The 16,283-nt window shown below is 46.1% G+C and overlaps 5 protein-coding genes across 7 annotated transcripts; 2 read left to right on the forward strand and 3 right to left on the reverse strand.

Moving 5' to 3' along the window:
* Positions 1 to 289: 289 nt before the first annotated feature.
* Positions 290 to 1,242, forward strand: BDBG_16838 (uncharacterized protein; the record flags this gene model as incomplete). The annotated part of the gene is made up of 2 exons (XM_031724709.1): positions 290 to 308; positions 420 to 1,242. The coding sequence occupies 2 exons, from the start codon at positions 290 to 292 to the stop codon at positions 683 to 685; spliced, it is 285 nt and encodes a 94-aa protein (XP_031577769.1). The 3' UTR covers positions 686 to 1,242.
* A 1,763-nt stretch (positions 1,243 to 3,005) lies between these two features.
* BDBG_03485 (uncharacterized protein) lies at positions 3,006 to 4,572 on the reverse strand. Its single transcript, XM_002626275.2, has 2 exons — positions 4,349 to 4,572; positions 3,006 to 4,278 (listed from the first exon to the last, which is right to left on the reverse strand). Exons 1-2 carry the CDS (start codon positions 4,482 to 4,484, stop codon positions 3,557 to 3,559), a joined length of 858 nt encoding a protein of 285 aa, XP_002626321.1. The 5' UTR covers positions 4,485 to 4,572; the 3' UTR covers positions 3,006 to 3,556.
* Positions 3,370 to 10,228, forward strand: BDBG_03486. Of its 2 annotated transcripts, XM_031721269.1 has the most exons (7): positions 3,370 to 4,251; positions 4,326 to 5,109; positions 5,181 to 5,979; positions 6,035 to 6,070; positions 6,128 to 6,502; positions 6,557 to 8,050; positions 8,118 to 10,218. In XM_031721269.1, exons 3-7 carry the CDS (start codon positions 5,656 to 5,658, stop codon positions 9,630 to 9,632), a joined length of 3,744 nt encoding a protein of 1,247 aa, XP_031577770.1. In that variant the 5' UTR covers positions 3,370 to 4,251; positions 4,326 to 5,109; positions 5,181 to 5,655; the 3' UTR covers positions 9,633 to 10,218. The 2 variants fall into 2 exon arrangements, with proteins under 2 accessions (XP_031577770.1, XP_002626322.1); XM_002626276.2 differs by having other exon boundaries at positions 4,326 to 5,979; positions 8,118 to 10,228.
* A 733-nt stretch (positions 10,229 to 10,961) lies between these two features.
* BDBG_03487 lies at positions 10,962 to 15,259 on the reverse strand. Of its 2 annotated transcripts, XM_031721270.1 has the most exons (2): positions 14,994 to 15,259; positions 10,962 to 14,832 (listed from the first exon to the last, which is right to left on the reverse strand). In XM_031721270.1, exon 2 carries the CDS (start codon positions 14,229 to 14,231, stop codon positions 12,627 to 12,629), a length of 1,605 nt encoding a protein of 534 aa, XP_031577771.1. In that variant the 5' UTR covers positions 14,232 to 14,832; positions 14,994 to 15,259; the 3' UTR covers positions 10,962 to 12,626. The 2 variants fall into 2 exon arrangements, with proteins under 2 accessions (XP_031577771.1, XP_002626323.1); XM_002626277.2 differs by having other exon boundaries at positions 10,962 to 15,259.
* A 45-nt stretch (positions 15,260 to 15,304) lies between these two features.
* On the reverse strand, positions 15,305 to 16,240 carry BDBG_03488 (uncharacterized protein). Its single transcript, XM_031721271.1, has 2 exons — positions 15,819 to 16,240; positions 15,305 to 15,757 (listed from the first exon to the last, which is right to left on the reverse strand). Exons 1-2 carry the CDS (start codon positions 15,949 to 15,951, stop codon positions 15,513 to 15,515), a joined length of 378 nt encoding a protein of 125 aa, XP_031577772.1. The 5' UTR covers positions 15,952 to 16,240; the 3' UTR covers positions 15,305 to 15,512.
* Positions 16,241 to 16,283: the final 43 nt, after the last annotated feature.

Consider the following 16,283-nt stretch of genomic DNA (forward strand, 5'->3'; position numbering starts at 1 on the left):
GGGTTTAGACACTGTGCTGTGGTCCAAGACTCCCAAGAGGGACGGGATGAAGCTTGATGATACACCCGACCAAGCTCCAGCTTCTTGATGAGCCATCTAAGTGCAACCTGCGTAGTTGCCCATGATTGTCCTCCATGTTCTCCTGTCGGCGCGCCTAACCTTATGGAAGCATTCGAGAAGGAGAAAAGACGCTAGAGCGTTTTAGTAGCGCGCCACCCTATCCCCTCGTCTGGGAGCGTTACTCCACACTCCCCGCAGTTTCTGCGGGATCTAGCACAACCATCGAATCATGGCATCTGTTAGACCGGGTTGATATCGTAAGCCAAGTCTTGAAATAACTATCTGTTGGTAGTTGCTCCGGCTAACTTGCTGCAGTCACGTGTCCCACATTCTATACAATAATGTTGATCCTCCTCCAGGTTATGAGACCCTTGTTGCTATCCATTCTAAAGCATTGCCAAACACGCTATTCTGCTCTTCCTCAAGCCTAGAGGTTGGTTCTGTGAGTCCTACAATAGTGGAAAGTCCGCAGCAGAGGCACCAGAAAGACCTTGAACGTGAGGCATTGAAAGTCCTCAAAGATGAGGCAATTGGAAGTCCTCTAACAGAGACACCTGATTCCCATGACCAAGGGAAATCAGCCACGATGGCTAGATCAAAAGAGTCAAGAAAAATCATTGTCTGAATTCTCTAGTTGGGGATACTCATTGTTCAGAGTCTCTAATTGAGATAACTGCTGTTCAGAATCACTAGCTGGGGTAATAAATATCATTGTCAAAGTTCATTGTCATCACACTCTCTAGCTGAGGTGATCATTACCTGAAGCTCCTAGTTGGAGCAAGAAAAATTGTCAAATTCGGATTCTCGAGTTGAGAATACCTGTTGTTTGAAGCCCCTAGTTGAGGTAATACTACTATTGTCAAGTTCATTGCTATTCTACATTCTCTATATAGAATGGGGGGAAGCTCCTAAGTTGGAGCAAATGATTTCAGAGTTCAGGGTTGTTGTAATGGAAATACAGAGATGGGGGGAACATTCGTGTGCTGTGCATTGAATTTTACAATTACTGCTGTACAGGCGCCTATTCCTCCTAATCAGGAAACTAGAGTCTGAATCTTGTAATTAATCGCTAGCTAGATTATAAGACAATAACATTGATCCTCCTACAATATTCACTGTGTAAAAGGTATTTTTTGTAATATCCCGAGTGATTTGTGGCTGGAACTTTTCAGAGAGAGTTTCCCTGGTGTCCTGAGTGGATCTGTGCTGCTGCTGGACAGTGAGCAACCAGGAAAGCAGGCAGATATTGAATTCCATCATGTGTCAGACCCTAGCTAGCATCAAGCGAAGTAAGACAAAGCTGACGAGGTATTAGTAGGCAGCACCCACAGAAAAGGAGTTTGCTTGACTCGTGGGTGCTATAGTTTTGCCTCCATCATGATTAGTTGCACTTCAGAGGTTTGATGATTTCATTGCGCCAAGCATCAAATCCATAGAAGCACCGCACCCAACACACGCTAGCTACGGAGCCTCAATGACTCCTAAAAATAGCACTCTGTGAACATTGACACAATGCAAATATATGATTTCAAAAAGCTATATCATCCGGGTTTTCTACAAACTCCCAGAAGGGAGTGCCTGGTTGGTATCTGCACCAATCTCCTCTCTTCCAGCTCCTCGCGAATGCTTTGAGTGGCCATTGGAGCCAATCGATTTCAAGAGGGATATTTCAACGTGCTGTACCTGTGAAGCTATTTAGGCTATTTAGATCAAACCTCTGGGGCGAAACAAGCGGTTACATTGCCCAATAGAAGCCCATCCTCTCTGAAGAGTTGTGAGTAATCTTGATATGGACCAGTGAGCTACATATTTTCACGACCGTGTTGGCCCAAGACCCCTCTAGCTACCGTAGTTAATGAATGCTCTCCCAGATCTATATGATTTGTATGATAGGTCCGCTAGTTCTGATCCGATCTGCCTGGGGTAGCCGTCCGACAAAAGCATCGGGGCGGAGAGGGTCAGTTGAGCATCGTGCCTGGGCATTCCGTTATCATTCCAGAAGTCTCAGTTGGACTACATGGGATAGACAAGTTGATTCCAGATCCTGGGTCCGTGGACCACTTATATTGCGATCTAAGGACCACGCCCGACGTCATTCATCTGCTGCCCAGGAATGTTCTCAAAATCAACCCAAGTTGTGAAGGTGCGGGTAGGGTACCGTTAAACTTCAATTAATACTCAGCAGGAAAAGTTATACACGTGCCTTCGCTTACCCCACGATGGGGTAAGAGAAGGGGTAAGCGAAGGGTTATGACTTAGCCCGTTCCGTCGATATGGGAAACGAAGGTCCCCGTATCATTGACGTGTGCCTTAGGGTAGACCTTGAGGCTAGGCATGATGATGACACTGGACAGGCGAGACCATTAGAGGGATTTTTGCAAGAGCTGCGCGCACATTGGCGCACATAAAATCCTTAACTGCTAAGTTGCCACGTACAAGCTGGGTTTTAATAACCACCATGTAATTATTTAAATTGCACTATCCAAAGAGCTTGTAAAGTCAGATCTTGGTGTTTATAAATTGGATAATCTCTAGATATTCTTGGTAACTTGCTCTGTAATGATCAGCAAGCTCAGCCACTGTGCAGCTCATTGCTGTTTTAATTGATGATTAGTCACGTCACTATTTGAAACTAAACCTAAATAGACAATAAGCTAAACTCAAATAGATCAAAAATACAAAACTACTACACACAGCACCTGAGAAAGAACAGTTTCAGTTTATCAGAAATATAGAAATAATTTACTCTATATCTTAATTATGAGTGACTCAGAGTGAGAGTAGTAATTTAACTTTATCTATTCATTATTTCTGTATTATTTTAAAATCTAGAGAAATCAATATTTTTAATAATATTAATTTTTTATTTTCATATTTTTATTTCTTATATATGAAGTATTATTTCAAAGTTAATTTATATTTTTTTAAATACAGAAATGATAGAAATTGAAATTCAAAGTTATATAATATCAATATTCTCTGAAAATATATAATTTTTCCCCAGATATACTGTCATGCTGAATTACTCAGGTAATATCTGCAACTGAGCAGAATAGAGGTCTGACCGTCTGAGCCTGCTGAGATAAGTGGAGGGTGCATAGTTATCTAGCTTGTCGCCTATGAGAGTCACAATGAGATGTCACTAACCTGATTTGGAATTTACATGTGTGCAAAGAACGCTCACAAGGAACTCATTTTCTAATAATTTTCTGGGGTGCACGGCCTACATTATTTTGCAACATGTGACTGATGTATTCCCAGAGCTCCCGAGAATTCGCCCTCTCCGGATCTAAAAATAGGATAAAAGCACCAGAATCCAGGGTGTGCTAGATCGAGTGAAATGACGCGGGAGATTTTTCTTCTGCTTAGGAAGTGGATAAAACTACTCCGTAAACAGGGGGCTGGATATTCATCCATATTCCTGTTAAAATCGCCCAGAGGCTAGCATTTGGTTCGTAAAAATATTTAGACATTTCGCATTATGGCCGTATAAACATCATGACTTATCTTCAGACTTCTCTTCACCAAACAACCACATCCCAGCACCAAGGACAAACACTGCAATTCTCCCATCCCTCACGAGCTCTCTCAGAATCTGTATCCAAGCCCGTGCATTCTTGAGTTCGCCGTCTCTAGCTCGTGTCAAAACTCTCGTTCCACACAACACAACCTCCCCAGTCAAGAACAGTACAAACGGATTTTGGGCAGTTGCAGGAGGCGGAGGATTCGGTCCGAAGGTCAAAACAGAGGACCGGAACAGACTGAGTAAATATATGCCCATTGCTAGAGAGAACACCACATGTACGAGTTTCCAAATGGATGTAATCCGTTGCTCCGCCGGCGAAGCAGGTTGCGAATTCCCGCCAAAGAAGAATTTGGCTAGGTATGGTGGAACACCAAAGCCGGAAGCAATATCGGCTAGATTAAACGCTGGGCCTTCTCCGCCGCCAGGGAAGGTATCGCTGCCAGCTGGTCCTCCAGCTAATAAGCTGCTTAGCAAAGCCGTTGGGTTTTGCTCAGGAGTCTGTTGGTCCAAAGGCTGTTGTGAGCGTAAAAGAGCCCGCAGATACTCTTCCTGTGCTTTGAGACCTTCGGGAGTCTGATCTTCGACATTGGGCGATGGAGGTAGAGGGGAAATGGATTTCGGCGGTGCATGTGGGCGGTGTTCGGGGGTTGGGGTAGAATCGGAAAGTGAGGCGGGAGAATCCTCCCTCAATGCTATTCAATTGAGTTAGAAGTTAAAACCCACGAACTGACACTTTCAGGCGCGAGATGATATATATCTTACTGTTTGCAGGTGTCCGTCCACTGAGACTGGTGATCTTGTCGAGCCTCGCAGAACCATCTGCTCTAATTTTAGCTTCGCGGCGTTCACGCCGGAGGCGAGCTGCCCGCTGGGCTGGCGATTCCTCTGTTGCTGACATTGTGGTTGGTAAGTAGGGTATATAGGTCCGGATATTATTTAAAAGTCAGCTCGTCTTTCGATGTCTTACGAATTTTGGTGAGATGTTCGTCGATACTTGGCATCATGCTACTGAGGTCACATGATAAGTTAATTATACCCGTGGACGCTGCCAAGAGCGATCAACTCCAAGCTCTTTCTACATAACCAACCTCTGGACAAGTTCAAACTACACGCTTGAATATTTACTCATACTCTAGTCCGTGCTGTTGACAGCAATGCGATGTTCTGTAGGTCTACCTAAGTTATGCAATCTGATATATCTTTCTCATTGCAAGAACAGGGATAGGCTCCTCCATGTGTCAAGACCTCCATTATTCTTAAAGGAATTGAATCGATTCCTAAGAAACCTTTCTGAACTTTTTCATTCAGCTTTAGATATTACCCCAATGCTTGAAATTCCAGAACGGTTTGGCATCCACGCTAATGGCGTGATAATCACATAATGTCCGCCTGACGACCAAACCAGACAGGGAAGAAGTCTTTGCCAGGGAAGCGTTTGGCTGGTACCGGTTTTCCCTTCTGCATCAGGGAGGGAGAATTGGAAGTGGATCTTCTGCTCTCTAGAATCTGTTTGCTTCCTATAGGTGGGTGCAATACCTGTCCTATATCCATCGATATAAACTTGTGCGCAGGTAATGTAACTATTCAATATCAGGCTCAGATTGGGATTCAGCCGATGACGCTGAAGTGGACATTTTGTCACGTGGGTCAAGAACCCTAACCAGAAACCCGTCCCCGGATTTGATCGCCATGAACGTCGTCACTTGGGTTGGATGCAAGGAATCCTGGCTATTGTTTTGAATTGGTGCGGCAGATTGATACCTTACTGGTCCCTATACTAATTAAAAGGGCTGTACCAATTGATGGCGGTAGTAAACCTTGGATCCCACAAGGCTATTCTAAAATCGCCACGATGACGTCTCTGCTACCAGAAAAGCTTCAATGGCGCCAATTCGATATTATTTATCAAGACTATATTTTGGGCTAGCCTCTTCCTTATATGATGTTAGCTGGATTATTTGACCTTCTTCTCTGATGAGGTCGAGGACGAGTCCTGATAACCACTTCTCGTCCAGCAGCCGATCACGCGTTTCTGTTCTGCATTCTATCAATTAGCTTTGCCAGTCAATATGACAAGTGAAACTCAAAGGTACCCTGGTGGGCATTGGGGCGCAAACAATCCGATTCCCACAGTCCAAAAATTCCTCCGTAACTTGGACCAGGAAAAGGAGGAGAGGGATAGGCAAATTGATGAAGCGGCGAAGCTCAAGCAAAAAAGGGGACAGGATAAGCAGAAGCAAAATGGCGAACAAGATGAGGATACGGAAGTGACAGCCCATACCCCTTTGCAGCCGAGGAAACGTGGGCGCAAAGTAATAGACCCGACAACTGGAAGAGAAGTTGAGATTGATGACGTTGGAGATGAATTCATGGCCACAGTTAAAGAGCCACAGGTATTTTCTATCTTCCACTTTCTGCCAGGCCACAACTAACGACTCTCTTTAAAAGCTTTCCGTACCCAATGCAAATCTGGGGAAGGAGACGGTATGTTCAACACCAAATTCATTGATCCCGGGTTCAGTAACTTATTGTGAAGTTTAGCCTATTAAAACAGAGCCCACCCAAGATTTGCGAGAATACAAACGAATTCAAGACCTCGTCTCACCGCCAGATCCTATTGCCGAAGGCACTACATCTGATGTGCCAATCCATGGAGAGAAAACCAACATCTTGTTTCATCCTACTCCATCAGTCAGCTATGAGCCAATGTACCAGGCTTTGGAAAGACGTGGGACGGTGCTTTCTCTGTGTATTTTTTGTGGTATTGTGATTCCGGGTAAATTGATCGGTGGCTCACTCAAAGGGCTTATTCCTCTCGCTATCTGTATTACCTCTGGAGTATGGCTGTGGATGCAGGATATCATCCGCAAAGGACGAGATATGGAATGGAGCAGCGAACAACGTCGCGGGGAAACGGTATGTAATTCTAGTCAGGTATGGTATATTGAGTTATTACTGATCTTATTCAAGGCCACAGTGAATTTAATTCCAGAGTCAGTTGAATGGATGAATACGTTTCTGTCAATAGTCTGGGGTCTCCTAAATCCAGACATGTTCGCAAGCGTAGCAGATACTATCGAGGATATTATGCAGGCTTCCGTACCGGGAATAATCGAGAATGTCCGTGTGGCTGAGATCGACCAAGGATCGAACCCATTTCGGATCCTCAGCTTGCGAGCACTCCCAGATAGCCAAGTGGAGGACCTCAAAAACGCAGCGCATGAATACAACAAGGAGACAAAATCTGCTCAAGAAGCTGCTGCTGATGAGGAAGGAGGCTCCCATTACAACCTCGAATGCTCGTTTGCTTACCACGCTAAACCAAGCGGTACAAGCTCTTCCTCGAAGGCTGCCAATATGCATATGCTTTTGGTATTTTACCTGGGTATCAAGGGACTTTTCGGGGTTCCACTGCCAGTTTTCACCGAATTAATCCAGCTCATTGGCACTGTGAGGCTTCGATTACAGATGACTCCTGACCCGCCCTTCGCTAAAACCTTGACATTCAGCTTGATGGGAGTCCCTCATGTCCGGGCCGGTTGCGTCCCAATGGTAAAGAGAGGAGTAAATATCCTCAATTTGCCGCTGATCTCCAATTTTGTGAACTACGCCATCAAAACTGCTGCGAGCATGTATGTTGCGCCAAAATCGATATGTATGGATCTACGCATGCTACTACAAGGAGATACCATACAAAAGGATACTCTGGCACTAGGAATTATGTGGGTCAGGATACACAGAGCCACAGGCCTTAGCAAACAGGATAAACGAGGCACCGACGGTGGAGGTAGCGACCCTTACATCAATCTATCTTTTTCAAAATACGGAAAGCCGATGTATTGTACCAGAGTCATCACCGATGATCTCAATCCAGTATGGGAAGAGTCAGCCGCCCTTCTAGTGACACCAGAGCTCATTAAGGCCGACGAACAGCTCAGTGTCGAGCTATGGGATTCTGATCGCAATACTGCTGATGATATTGTTGGAAAAGTCGAAATTTCCATACAGAAGATGTTGAAGCACCCGGGAAAGATGTACCAGCTAACTTCCAAGCTTCAAGGGATGGATATTGGCTCTGAGATGCCTGGGGAGCTTGTTTGGGAGGTAGGATACTTCGGGAAACCGCAATTCCGACCGGCTCTTCGGACCGATGGGAGGGATCCAAATCTACCTGCGACAATGAAGGATGATGCAGCACTGCAAGATGAGAAGGGTACTATTGACACTGATGAAGCTTATGCTGTCACCCATACACCTCCAGATCCGCTTTGGCCAAGTGGTATTTGCAGTGTTGTCATTCACCAAATCGTTAATTTGGACCTAGCAAACATTAAAGGGAGTTTTGCGAACGGCCGAAGCAGTAATAGGGAGTACGAACCCGCAAAACCATATGGAGAAAGTACAGATGAAGAAGGAAAGCAACTTCCAACTAGTTACTGTACAATCCTTTTGAACGATGAGCTTGTATGTCGTCGCCTTCCTTGCTGTGCTTAACTTTGATCTCTTCGTATTCTAACCGTTTGGGATCCAGATTTACCGCACCAGAGCAAAAGCTGTAAGCAGCAAACCCATATTCAATACAGGAACAGAAAAGTTTGTGCGAGATTGGAGATCCGCGATTGTTACCATTACGGTCCGGGACCAAAGACACCGGGAACATGATCCAATTCTAGGTGTTGTGCCCCTTAAACTGTCTGCTATTTTACAAACCAGTTCCCAAGTAACCCGTTGGTATCCATTGGATGGAGGCATTGGCTTCGGACGTATTCGAATTTCTCTTTTGTTCAGAAGTGTCGAAACAAGGTTGCCGCCTCCTCTTCTCGGTTGGAACGTCGGGTCTTTCCAGATTACATCAGATCGCATTACCGCCCTGGATTATCATCGTCATGCCAAACTAAGGGTACGAACAAGTGGGAGTATTGGTACGCTACCCCGACGAGCGTGCGGTACTCTTGAGGGCGGCAAGGGCATGTACTTCGACACCAGCTCTCAAGAGCTGAAAGATCGGATCCACCTACCAGTCAAACATAGACATAGGTCTGGAATCATTTTCGAGCTGCACAAAGGGGATAAGCCGGGCTGCGCCGTCTTCTGGCTTCATCAATGCATTGATAACGAAGACACGGACGTCGATATCCCGATCTGGAACACAAAGAACGAAGCGCGCCTGACGCAGAACTATATCACTGAAGAAAACTGGCAACAGAAACAAGTTCCAGGCCTGGAAGACCTTACCATCATAGGGCGTCTTCGGTTCAAAGCCAAATTCACCCCGGGTATTGATGAAAGCCACCGCCGTTTTGTTCAGGATAACGACTCCCGTGAAACATTTGAGACGTGGGAAGCATGCATATCCGAAGGAGTACGGAGTCAAACTGTTTCAAGAGAATTACCAGACTCCATCAAAGAGTTGCATGACAAGTCTCTCCTCCAAGAGCGTGATATCCTCCGAGCAGCAAGTGCGGACGAGCAAAAACGCTGGATTACTGCCGACGGGGTCGATTGGAACGAGGCATTCGGCACTGATCCCCATGAGCTTGCCGATCACCAACGACGTAACCTCGTTGACATAGGCGTCGAGGACCATGTGCGGTTTTCAGTGTCGTCTATGCAAGGCGAGGAACGGAAGGGCGCGGAGGCTTCCCACTCAGGGTCTTTGAGACAGGATTCAGGTTATGCAACAAACAGCCGGGAGCAAAATCTTCCTGAACATGCACGCGATGATATCAATGAAAACGCCGTCGACGACCACAGTGAGCATCATCACCAATCCGGAACTGACGCGGACGAGGCCGATTCGTTCACCACCACGGATACCAATCGAAGATCGTTAGAGACCAACGAGCAGCGTGCGCAACGCATCGGGAACAAGGCAAATAAACGGACTGAGCATCGCAAGCAGAGGGGAATTATGCAGTGGAAGCCAGCGCGTAACGCGGCGTTTGCGAAGGATGAGGCTTCTTTCGCCCTGAAGAAGGTTAAAAAGAAGTTTACGGGCGGGCTGACGGGGAGGGAACCTGGTGTCGAGACAGAGGTAGGCGGTTAATGGGAGGATTACGGTTACAGTTAACTACTGCAGTTTTGCGAATGGGAAATATTCGTTTATCCTCCTTGAACTCTTGCATTTCATGCAATGATTTTATTTTATTTTTCCCCTTTCTTTTTTTATCCCCTTCCATATGTACTGTACCTATTTTAATCCTTCTATCACGTTACGATTTCCAATAATATCTATCAATTTGTCAAATACTAAATTTACCGAGGGCTCATCCGCCCACCACACACGGGAAATATATTCTCTATGAATTTTCCCCATCTTCTCCACACTTTGGCCCCCCAAGCTACCTTCCTATGCTATGCCCTGTGTGATCCTTCCAGCCCGCTAGCTATGTACAGCACGTAGCTCCCCCGACCCCCTTAGCAACTGGGGAGATAATATCTATCCGGCGCTCGGGCTAGAGTGAATCGAATGGTAATCCGCCCCCGCCTTCCTGAATAGGCAGCTGACTGAAATCAGAAGGATGTTGATACAAATGGTTCGGCCCCCTTAACTACCAGTTTTAAGCCTGGTTGGTGGTGATGGAGCTCTTCTGCCCAGTCAGTGGCCTACACAGAGGAACCTCCCCCCCCCCCCCCCCGGGGCCCCTGTGGGTTTTTTTTTTTTTTTTTTCCCCCCAAAAGTATAGGTGGGAAAGGGGGATTAAATATGAAAACCCCCCCCCTCCCCCCAAAATTAAGGCGCTTTCCCCCCCCCGGGGGGATTTTTTTTGTTCCCCCCCCCACCCCCCCTTGGGGAAGGGGAAAGGTGGGGCCGCAAATTTTTGAGCCTATCCATGGGGGAGGGGGGGAAAAAAAAGGGCCATTAATATAAAGTTTTGGGGGGTAGAGCGGGAAATAAAAAGTAAAAAATTGTTTTAAAAAGAAAAGCCTTTATTATTGGAGGGGAAAAGGGGGTGAAAAAAAAAAAAAAAAAAAAAAAAAAAAAAAAAAAAAAAAAAGGAGGGGAGAGAGGGGGGGCGATGACAGTTTTGAACCCCCCCCCCCCCCCCCCCCCCTCCTCCGAAACCCAACAAGCAAGCTAGTATTTAACTAGCTAACGACTACAAGATGCATGCCAATTTCAATAGCTTCTATAGAGTACTCCGTAGGTGTGGGGGCCATAGGGGTATCACAACTACACTGTGATACTTAATACACTAACTAACTAGAGGGTTGGGTTGTGCGAGAGCTTTAAATGGAACACTCTGGGGTCATAGAACTTTATTGAAAAACAGAGTTGCTGTTGCCGGAAACACTAATGATGATCAATCCACCTCGAATTGAGAAGAGGGCTGAAGGAGAAAAGAAAAGAAAAGAAAGATATATATATATAAACTCCGTATATCAAAAGGGTAATAATAGTATATAACTAACTTATGATATGATGGTTTTTACTATGAACCCCTGTCCCGTCCATCATACTGCTTGCGCATAATGCGTACATTGCCCGCTCATAGGTGTATATCCCAAAAAATAAAAGTCCATGCATCAACGCTAAAAGGCGAAGAGAGGAAGAAAAAAACGTTCGCTCAGTAGCTCCGTAAATACGTGGGAAGTCATATGGAAAAAGTAAACAAGTAAATAAGAAGAGAAGAGAAGAGAAGAAATGTATGTAGAAAAGAAGAAAGCGGGTTTAAAAACAGGGGTTTTAATATAAGAAGGGAAGAAGAAGATATATAAAATAGTAAATCGAAATAGCAAAATAGATAGCATAAAAAGCCTAAAAATAAAATTGTGTATATATAAATTAAAATAAATAAAAGAGAAGAGAAACGGGGACGATAAACGAGTCGGGCGGTTCAGTCCTTGTAAAGGTTGGGGTGGGGAAGCTAGTAAGTGTATTGAGTAGAGGAAGTTGCGCGACTAAATATAGAAACTGACAACCGTGGGCCAAGTTTTCCTTTTTCTCCAGCTGGAGGCTGGAGCTCGACGCACAGCACAGGGCAAAGAAAAAAAAAAAGAAAAGAAGAAAAAAGTGGAGAATCAAATCGTGTGGATTCGCGGAGAGTGATACCCAATGTTAGAAGCCATGAAAACTATTATTACCAACGGGCTTTGTTTGGATATTGGATGATTGGGTGGTTTGTAGAGAGCTGGCGGCTGGAGGAAGATAGGTGGGTTTTTTTTTTGGTTTGTTTCATGCAACCGGCCGGTCAACTGGTGCTTCCCTTCTTTCCTTCTTCATTCGAACCAGCGCAGCGAGAAGTAGATGGACGGAGGTTAGATGATGATGGTAGGGATAGGGATAGGGATATGGTTGTGTATTCAGATTCGTCTTCCCCGCTATACCCATCCTCCCCTCCGTTGCCATCGCGAAATCAGCCCGCAGCCCACCAAGCCCCTAGACCTGCTGCATCTGTAGACGGAAATTTTGGTGTTCTGTATCGCTCAGTGCCAGCGCGCCCTGGCCTTGATATGACGATAGCGCATAGCATGTAGCGGAGTACCTCATCCTAGTTCGTATATCCATTCGTGTATCCGGCGCCTCGTTGGACGAAGGTGGACGAAATAAGGTACAGAAGTAAGGTTCTTTCTCAGGAAAAGGAAAAAATAAAAAGTAAAAGTAAAGTAAAAGTAGAAAACAAGAGAAGAAAAGAACACCCCGCGCTCGATAGTGTATAGTGGTATATTCCTTTTTTTATTTTAAACAATTCATCCGTTTCGTTCTCGGTTTTCGTTTGCTTCGTTGGCTCGTGTTGTCCAGGCTCGTTCAGAATCCCGGTCCCCTATCCCAAAAATAGAACGTTGCCGTAAATCAACGCTAAAATAAACGATGGGGAATGAAGGCGGAAATAGAGTAGATGGGGTATATAGAAAGCTTTCGTTGGTAGAGTAATGCAAAATGCAATGCAGGCGCTTGTAATGTTAGTATATAGGTGCATAGGTAATGTCGGTGTGTATGTGTAATGCCAAGATATGCAATTTTGCATAGGTCGGTAGTATAGGGGGAATCCCACCGTGCGGCAATTTCCCTCTTTGTTTTTTCCAGCTGGTGTTTCGGTCAAGGAAAAGGGCTTGATCCCAGACTCTCAGGTAGGGGCAGGGAGGAAGCTTCATGCAGAATGTCACACATGGGACCCTGGGGAAAACCATCCTGTGGCGGCGCGAGTGGGTCTATGCATGGGTGAGTAGTAGTGTTTACCAGCGGGCTTGGCCGCCGCTTTGGTGACGGGCATCTCAACGTGGGAACGGCCATTAATTTTGGTTCAGGCGCAGAATTCGATGCAGTCACGGAAGTTGCCAGGTCCGGCGCCGTCACCGTCGCTGCCACGTCGGGATCCGGGCTGTTACTGGAGTTGGTATTAATATCATTAACTTGCTGCGCGGTTCCGTTTTCAATCGGCCCCAGGGTCCATCTCCATTTGCGCTGACGCTTCCGTCGCTGGTGGAGGAGGGAAGTTTTGGGAGTGTCATCGCGGTAGCCATATGCGCTGCTGCCGGAACTGGCTAGATCGTCTCGAAGCGCTACTGCTCTGATTTGTCGCTCGCTTGTGGAATGTTTCCGCTTAGCGGTCCGTGGGCGCTCGACGGCGGCCGGGGATGGGTTGTTATTTTTAACAGCACCGCCACCGTCTTCACTAGCGTTGCGGTCGATAATATTGTTCCTCGTATTTTCTTCCGCGGGAGGCGGCGCAATGGGTTCGTCGTCATCTGAAAAGCTGGAAGAACGGGGTTGCGATGGAGATGAGTCTGACTCTTCACTCTCGTCTGATGACGTGTAGACATCTGAGGGTCCAGATGGAGAATCTAGGGATAGGAGATCTGAGTGCTTGGCAGTATAGCGGGTGGTCTTAATTTCCTCGTCGAGCGGACAGCGATATTTGACCTGTCTTTTCGCAGGGAAGAACACCCTGCGTCCGCTATGTCCATTGACAGAGCCATTACTACCTTGCGCAGCGAGCGGGGCCCGTCGTAGCGATGCGGACGTAAGAAGCGGGGAGTTGCGCAGAATACTTCGTAGCCCTAGTGGAAGTTTGTAAGGGATTTCGTCATCCACTCCTTGGTAGCTGCACAGGTAAGACGAAGTTCGTTTTCCAGCGCGGGAGGAGCATTTTGGGGACGAGGCGCCAGTTGTTGATGAGGATGGCGGGCGTCTAAATCCGTCGTAAGCATTGCTAAATGTATTCCGTACTGTGGGGGACTGTGAACAGCCTGCTGAAAGGGCTAGAGAAAGCGCCGTTGTAGATTTGCCAAAGGTCATTGGAAGTGACGAGGTCTGGAGTGATAGCTTTGGCCGTCTGCTACCGTTGGAGGAGGCATGGCTTGTGCTGGTAGATATCGGAGGGGGGACGGGTGGCTTCACAAGCGTATCGGGAGGTGTTTGCGATTCCTGCTGCGGCGGCGGCAAAGGAGAAGATGAGACGGAAGTCGAGGCGGCAGGAGGCGGGGGAGGCGGGGGAGGAGCGGGAGTGAAAGAGTTTATAGACTCAGAGCGGGTCGAAGCATCGACTGGCGGAGAATCATCCGAGTCTGGGGATTGGATATGAGGCGGCTTTGGGTTAAGAGAAATGGCGAGCATTTTGAAGAGGGAGGATATCCAGTGGGAGAGCGAGGCGAGGACACCCTGTTCAGGCTCAAGAGAAGCTGTCCACACCGACGGAGGCATGGAGGAAGTGTACAAGGGGAGAGATAGCAATTGGGCTAGGAATAAGCATGGTGTCTTTTGTTGCGAGAGGGGAGCTGTTTCTATTGCGCCATGATGGCAGTTCAGGTCGTATGAATGTATAGCAGGGGATCTGCAGCTTCTTTCCCTTTTCTCTCTCTTTTCCTTTCCTTTTCTTTTTCTTTTCTTTCTCTTTTCTTTTCTCTTCTTTCTTCTTTTTTATCTGTATAATTCTTTTTCAGTTTTTGTTCCCCTTGTTTTGCGACTAAGGTCTGTCGTAAGCTGGGGCCATATTAGAAGGTAAATAAGGCGGACGGCAGACCAGTAGCAGGCAGGAGAATAAGTTAACAAATGGCAACAACAACAACAACAACAACAATAATAATAATAGCAATAAGCGGGTGACGACAGAGGCGCGAGGATAAAAATAACAGAGACCGTCTGTATGTATGTGCGAAGAGAAAAGGTTCGTCAGCTGCTATGGCCGTTTCGGGAGTGATGGAGGAGTTTTGTTTGATGGTTGTATGGCTGTATGGCGATATTTTGATGAAGACCACGACGGCCGCGATGGCGCTTTGTGGGAGAGGGACCGACTAGTCCTAGACTACTCCCTTGGGTGTTAATAAGTGGCCTATTCTTAATCCCAAACCCCGAGGTCTGTAGGGTGGGGGAAGATAAAACCCGAGATTTAGATGGATATGGATAGATGCTGGGAGGCTGAGCGGGGAGAGGAGGGCGGAGGAGAGTCGATGATACGATACGTACGGCTTCACGAGGATATACGGATAGATAGATAGATAGAAGGACAAGTTTGAGAAGAGAAGAGAGAAGAGGAGAGAGAAGATAGCAGAAGAGGAATGAATAGACAAGGAGGGGTCTCTGGCAGAGGTTTTTATTTAACCGTCCGTATCGTATCAGTGTTGGCTCTTAGTTCGTGATCGGATGTGATGGAACGAGGGAGGGCTTGCAGCAGCAGCAGCAACAGCAACAGAACAGAAACATCTATCTGTTCAGCAATAATAATAATTAAGTTAGTTACAGTAGTAACTACTTTACATTATTATATTAATTATTATTATGGCTTGGAAGGGAGAACAGGCAATTTAAGATACATATCCACTGTTTGTTCTGGTGTCTCTCTCTCTCTCTCTCTCTCTCTACCTGTCTATTCGCTATTCGGCATGGTGATTCTATTGTTTCAGAATAATATTAACTATTTATCGCCCGCGGTCTTGTCTCTCTTCTTCGCACTTTGATTGAGTTTCAACCACTAATAACTACATACTACAATATTCGCATAACCATCCCTCCGTACAGAGGAACTACGCTGCGTACAGTACGGAGTACAGGCGACTCCCCGTACTCCCCGTACTTCTTACTATTATTATTATAAGTTACTGTGGCTGTTAGCGCAGCAAGTGGAGCATCATCCGGAACCTGGAACATCCAAGGCCTGGCGGCTTGCTGGAGGATATTTTGTTCAAGGCAGATCGCTCTCCGAATAGAAACAAACGTTGCGATGGGCGCTGCTATAAATATCCAAGAAAAAGTCAATATAGTTAAAAATATATAAAAATACATACTACATACAAACTTCTGCTGGACAGATAGACAGACCTGACTTGATTATGCGGCCACTTCTTTTCCAAACTGTCGAATAATCTCTATTATTATTTATTATCTTGAGCTCAACCAATTTCCCGTCCATTAATAATTGTGTCATTATTGTATTTTCTTTCTTTCTTAGTATTGTGTCTCTCGTTCCACGCTAAAAATACAACTGAACCATCTTGGCCGCGACGATCCGGTACGGTACATCGTGGTACATCTGCTTCTCAGCACTAGCAGCGTAGCCCCCAGCAAACTCCGCCTTCTAAAAGTATCTCGGCGTAGCTCCCACCAGGCCGGCCCAACTTCACACACAGAAATATACATCTTGCCATCGCCAGCCCAGCAAAACATTAGGAATTGCCATCTACTAATGTATTATTACTAGATTACTAGTCGCGAAGAATAAATGGAACCCCTTGACTTCATTATTGCTGTGTATAATTT

This window comes from Blastomyces gilchristii (assembly GCF_000003855.2).
Source record: "Blastomyces gilchristii SLH14081 genomic scaffold supercont1.5, whole genome shotgun sequence".
NCBI classification, from domain to species: Eukaryota; Fungi; Ascomycota; class Eurotiomycetes; order Onygenales; family Ajellomycetaceae; genus Blastomyces; species Blastomyces gilchristii.

Excerpts from the sequence above, each read along its gene's own strand:
- BDBG_03485 (XM_002626275.2), bottom strand. The coding sequence starts at position 4,484 with ATGTCAGCAACAGAGGAATCGCCAGCCCAGCGGGCAGCTCGCCTCCGG. Across the intron at positions 4,279-4,348 it reads TGGACGGACACCTGCAAACA|CATTGAGGGAGGATTCTCCC; the intron begins GTAAGATATATA and ends TCAATTGAATAG.
- BDBG_03486 (XM_002626276.2), top strand. The coding sequence starts at position 5,656 with ATGACAAGTGAAACTCAAAGGTACCCTGGTGGGCATTGGGGCGCAAAC. Across the intron at positions 5,980-6,034 it reads CCACAGTTAAAGAGCCACAG|CTTTCCGTACCCAATGCAAA; the intron begins GTATTTTCTATC and ends TCTCTTTAAAAG. Across the intron at positions 8,051-8,117 it reads TCCTTTTGAACGATGAGCTT|ATTTACCGCACCAGAGCAAA; the intron begins GTATGTCGTCGC and ends TTTGGGATCCAG.
- BDBG_03487 (XM_031721270.1), bottom strand. The coding sequence starts at position 14,231 with ATGCCTCCGTCGGTGTGGACAGCTTCTCTTGAGCCTGAACAGGGTGTC.
- BDBG_03488 (XM_031721271.1), bottom strand. The coding sequence starts at position 15,951 with ATGACACAATTATTAATGGACGGGAAATTGGTTGAGCTCAAGATAATA. Across the intron at positions 15,758-15,818 it reads TATCTGTCCAGCAGAAGTTT|CAGCGCCCATCGCAACGTTT; the intron begins GTATGTAGTATG and ends GGATATTTATAG.